General features: G+C 55.8%; 1 protein-coding gene across 1 annotated transcript; it reads right to left on the reverse strand.

The window, feature by feature from the left end:
- Positions 1-1783: 1783 nt before the first annotated feature.
- On the reverse strand, positions 1784-4469 carry LOC125518736 (NAC domain-containing protein 35-like). The gene is made up of 3 exons (XM_048683567.1): positions 4024-4469; positions 3657-3931; positions 1784-2668 (listed from the first exon to the last, which is right to left on the reverse strand). The coding sequence occupies exons 1-3, from the start codon at positions 4292-4294 to the stop codon at positions 2036-2038; spliced, it is 1179 nt and encodes a 392-aa protein (XP_048539524.1). The 5' UTR covers positions 4295-4469; the 3' UTR covers positions 1784-2035.
- Positions 4470-4670: the final 201 nt, after the last annotated feature.

Genomic DNA, 4670 nt, shown 5'->3' on the forward strand with positions numbered 1-4670 from the left:
CCGACACCAGCAGATCAACGAAGAAGGGAAGTCCGGAACCACTGCACCCCCCGAAAAAGTACCACCACGCTCCCAGCATCCCGAAGCGCCGCGCCCCAAGCAACACCTTCAAGAGGGAATGCGACGATGCCGCCGCTGTTGCCCGAAGAAGTTCTAGGGTTTCCCCCGGTACGCGAGGGATAGTGGGAAAGGGGTATACCCGATGCCCCTCAGGAAGGTCCGACGGCGCTCGCAGGCGTCATCGCATTGGTGCCAGCCAGGCCGACATGGATTTCTCGTATCCACAACCACCACCGCTACCTCAGGCATTTCGAAATGCACCACCTCCTCGGCCACCCACCAGCTTGTGCCACCATGATTACTGGACAACCCTTCTCGCTTCACTGTAGCTGTCAACACGAGGCTTGGAGAGGAAGAGGAGACACCAGCCACGGGAGCGACCACAACTCGACCGGAAGGAGGGGAATCCTCCACCGCCGCAGCGGAGCCGACCGGAGACGGCGACGAGGACTTGCCAGGCCTCGATGGCCCGGCCCATGTGGACCCGGACAGTCCTGTCACCACGCTGCAGCATGCCGGCCAACGAAGTCCTCACTGCCCGAGACCGCCGCCACCACGCCACCACCAAGGAACGTCGCCTCCGAGCACCAAGCCACCGGCCCGCCCCAACCCAGATGGGCCCAAAAGGGCCCAGATCTAGGCTGGGCGGGCTCCGCCAGCCACAGCGCCACCGCGCCGCCCCACGGCCAACGGCCGCAACGCCGCGTCGAGAGCCACCGGGCCCGCGGCACCACCACCGACGGGCTGCACCGATGCTGGCCGAGGAGCACCGCCGCAGGCCACCACCGTACGAGCAAGAGGGAGCCGCGCGCGGGGAAGGGCAGGCCCGCCGCCGCCAGCACCACGCGGCCGAGGCCCGGCGGCGGGAGGAGGCAGGGGGGGGGGGGGGGGGGGGGGGGGGGGGGGGGGGGCTGGAGAGGAGCGACGAAGGGGCCCCCGGTCGCCCCGCTCGGGGAGGCGACGCGGGGGTACGGGGAAGGGAAGGGAGGGAGGGGAGGGGTAGGGGAGCGGGCTCCGGCGGCGGCGGCGGCCCCGTGCGGGGGAGCCGCCGGCGGCGGCGAGGGAACCCTAGGAGCGGGGCGTTCGCGAGAGCGGGGCCATACAACCTAAATTAATGTATAACAAACATCCTAGAGTGCAGAGAGCGAAACCGGCCAAAACCTAGCTATTGCATCCAGCATGCATGTATAACAACAAATTTACGAACTAGTCTTTACACCATTTGCCAGTAGATTGTCTTCTCCATCAATCAAATAGCAGATACATACAAATCGACAGGCATCTCGCCCAGTCATTCTTGCCTGGCCGGCCGGCCGGCACATGCACTTCAGCACAAACGAACTCTAACCATGCATGCGGCATACGTATCCTTACCTTTTGCAGCCAGTGGCTCACAGCAATGAGCAAAACACTACGCAAAAGAGCAAGAGCAATAATCACATGGATTATTCCATGCACACGCCAGTTAATCCTCGCCTTATCTGACACCTACCGCGCCTGCAAGTCTTCCCCCCCACTCATGCAGAAAGAAACAACCCCTGCTGCAACGGTCTCCCGCCAATCATGCACACATTATTTCATGTGCCATGCAGAATTGCAGATTAAATGCTAGTAGAAACAACTGCCTGCCCGAGGCTTAGATTTTGGGTGATCACCATTCAACAGTGTAAACTAACCTCATTTGCTGTTAAACACATCGATCCGGGTGGAGTTAACTAAGACATGAAGCTGAACGTTTAGACTGACTGAACACAAACTTGTGCTTACAACATCAGTGCTATATATATCTTAATTTAGTTCTGAATCATATATACCACTTGCTGAAGAGTGGTGAAAGGGTATAATGTAAAGTCTAGGTTGATGGTTTTCAGAGTTAACCGTGGCTGCGAAAACCTACGAATTATGCATAGTGCCACTGCCCACTGGCATATGCAATGCAACCTCCTCTCAAGCCTGCATTTACTTGGTTTTGGAGTCATTTAAAACTAGAACTTCCGTAGTCCCTGCTGCCTGAGGTGTCAGGGTGGATCCAATCCCAAAGCTTGTCGGCCGGCGACACCGGCATCTCTCCGAGGGGCGGAATTTGCGACGACGACGGTGAGGGGGGGAAGTGGCTGCCGACGGCCGGGTGGTTAGGGTAGGCCTGGCTGTGGCCCACCAGCCGGCTCAGCTCGTCCCCCGGCGTGGAACTGCTGCCCATCATGGGTGCGTCTGCCAGGGCCATGAGCGAGTACGTGCAGCCCCTCGCGGCCGGCGCAACCGACATCGTTGAGCTCATCGCCGACGCAAAGGCGCTCGCCCTCGGGGGAGGAGGAGGCGGCGGCTGATGCAGCTGCGGAGCATTATTGTGCGGGGTGGCCTGGTCCATGATGGCTGGCAGCGGCGCCGACGAGCACTCGCCTTGGCCGAGTATGCCGTGGAAGCTGGGCTGCTGCGTCGGTGACAGCGGCGTGGACGACGGTGATGATACCTGCTGGCCAGCCGGCGGAATAATGGTGCGTGAGGTGCCCGGCCTCGCCGAGGCCGCTTGGGCATTGCTGGAGGAGGGCCTCCCGTGGCCGTCGTCGATGCCGGAGCGCTTGTACACGCGGCAGAGCGAGATCTCGGACTGCATGCATGAAACATTTTGTGAACTTCGGATAAACTACATAAGCAAGCACGATCAAATTAAGGAATTCAGAATTTACTGCGACATGTCAAAGCTAAAGAAATTACTGTCAATACCAAAGATCTTACACGAGTACGGCCTGTTTGGTTCATAAGTCCTATGACTTTTTTTAGTCCTAACTTATAAGTCCCAAGTCCCTAAAAAGTCCCTACCTGTTTGGTTCCTCGGACTTATAAGTCTCTATAAGACCATATTATAACTATAAGTCCCTATAAGTCCCTCCTTGAGTCTTATTTCATAAGTCCCAAATGCCCACTTTAAGTCCCTCCTGTTTGGTTTAGATGAGACTTATAGAGACTTATTTAAATCCCTAGACCAATAAATCCCTGAAAACAAACACCCTCTACGTGTACGTGATACTAGCTAGGTGGCATAGGATGCAGTAAATTGAGTGAGGACTGAGGAACAGGGTGCATGCTTTTCATATGAAGTGAGCGCTAGCTGTGAGATGGAATTAAATGCTTCAATTAAGTTCGGATCTGAATATTTGAGCAAAGGGGAGCTGAATTGACTGTTTAGCTTGGACATGCAAATAGTTAAATTGAAGAATCTGGAGGACATGCAAGTGGTATCTAGCCAGCTATAAGAGGAATTCTGAATTCAACATGGCAGCGTTTGTACATGTCCATATGTATGCCAAAAAGAACGAGCAAAAAGCGAACCCTAAGCTCTTAGATCTGAAAAGAAAGAGAGGAAAGGCATGTCACATGTTCATGTGAATCATGCCAACCAACAAAAAAGGTAGCAGTGAACAAAAAGCAGATCAAATCAATGATTAACAGCATGAACAACGGCTGGTATATAGCTAGCTTCCCATGATTTCTCAAAACAAAGACCAATCAAGAGATGAGGAATTTCCGGGTCTTAAGTCTGGCCTCCAAATTCCAAAACCCTAGTCTAATTTCGCTTGCTTGATCGCGGCAATTACCTTGTAGAAGAGATCCGCGTCGGTGGTGGGCGGCGGGAGGCGGTACTCGTTCATGATCCAGCTGCTGCGGACGCCCTTGGGGGCCTTGCCGGAGTAGAAGACGAGCGTCTTCTTGAGGCCGATGGGCCGGCTGTTCTCGCCGCGGATCATCCTGTCGGCCCCCGTCGCCTTCCAGTACCCCGACGCCGTCACCCGGTTCGGCCGGTCGCCGTTCCGGTACTTGCGGTCCCGGGGCACGTAGAAGAACCACTCCTTCTCCCCAATCACCGCCATTGCTGCCAACAACAAGAAATCAATCAAGACCCCAATTTGCCAAGATTAATTTGAGCTAAGCGGTGTGTGGCTGTGTGTTCTAGCTAGTGTGTACCGGGGAGCTCCCATGGGTCAAAGCGGTAGAGATCGAGGAAGGTGATGAGCTCGACGTTGAAGCGCCGGCCCTCCACCTTGCGCCGGAGGTAGAACTCGATCAGCTCCTCCTCCGTCGGGTGGAACCGGAACCCCGGCATCACCAAGTCGTTCTCGTGCGAGTCGACTGCCGCCTCGTCGCTGACGCCGGCCACCGGCTCGTCACCCACTTCCCCTCCTCCTCCTCCTGCTGTCGCCGCCGAAACGCTCCCTTCGTCGATGTCTCTGCTCATGGCTGCCGGCTCTCCCTCGCCGTACCTATTGCCCGCATAGCGCGCGTGTGCGCACGGCAGCAGCAGGCCGGCGAGCCAGCTAGCTAGGGCAACCAGATGGCTGAGGAAAGGCAAGCGATTTGGGGGTGCGCAAGTAGGTGGGAGGGAGAGAGGATAAGAGTGGAGTTTGCACCATCGATATATACTGGAGTGGAGGCTTTGCCTAATGATCCATTGATCCTGGTTAGTTTTGATTGAAACGGAGTATCGATGATTAACTTGGTAATAATTAATGGCTAGTAAGTGTGGTGCCTACTAAGCACTGGCTAGCCTTAATAGTACGGTGGTACTACAACTATGTACATGTATTGATTTGACACATGATGAAACCTTTTTG

The sequence above is a fragment of the Triticum urartu genome, chromosome 1 (assembly GCF_003073215.2).
Source record: "Triticum urartu cultivar G1812 chromosome 1, Tu2.1, whole genome shotgun sequence".
Classification (NCBI taxonomy): domain Eukaryota; kingdom Viridiplantae; phylum Streptophyta; class Magnoliopsida; order Poales; family Poaceae; genus Triticum; species Triticum urartu.

Excerpts from the sequence above, each read along its gene's own strand:
- LOC125518736 (XM_048683567.1), bottom strand. The coding sequence starts at position 4,294 with ATGAGCAGAGACATCGACGAAGGGAGCGTTTCGGCGGCGACAGCAGGA. Across the intron at positions 3,932-4,023 it reads TGACCCATGGGAGCTCCCCG|CAATGGCGGTGATTGGGGAG; the intron begins GTACACACTAGC and ends TGTTGTTGGCAG. Across the intron at positions 2,669-3,656 it reads ACGCGGATCTCTTCTACAAG|TCCGAGATCTCGCTCTGCCG; the intron begins GTAATTGCCGCG and ends TCATGCATGCAG.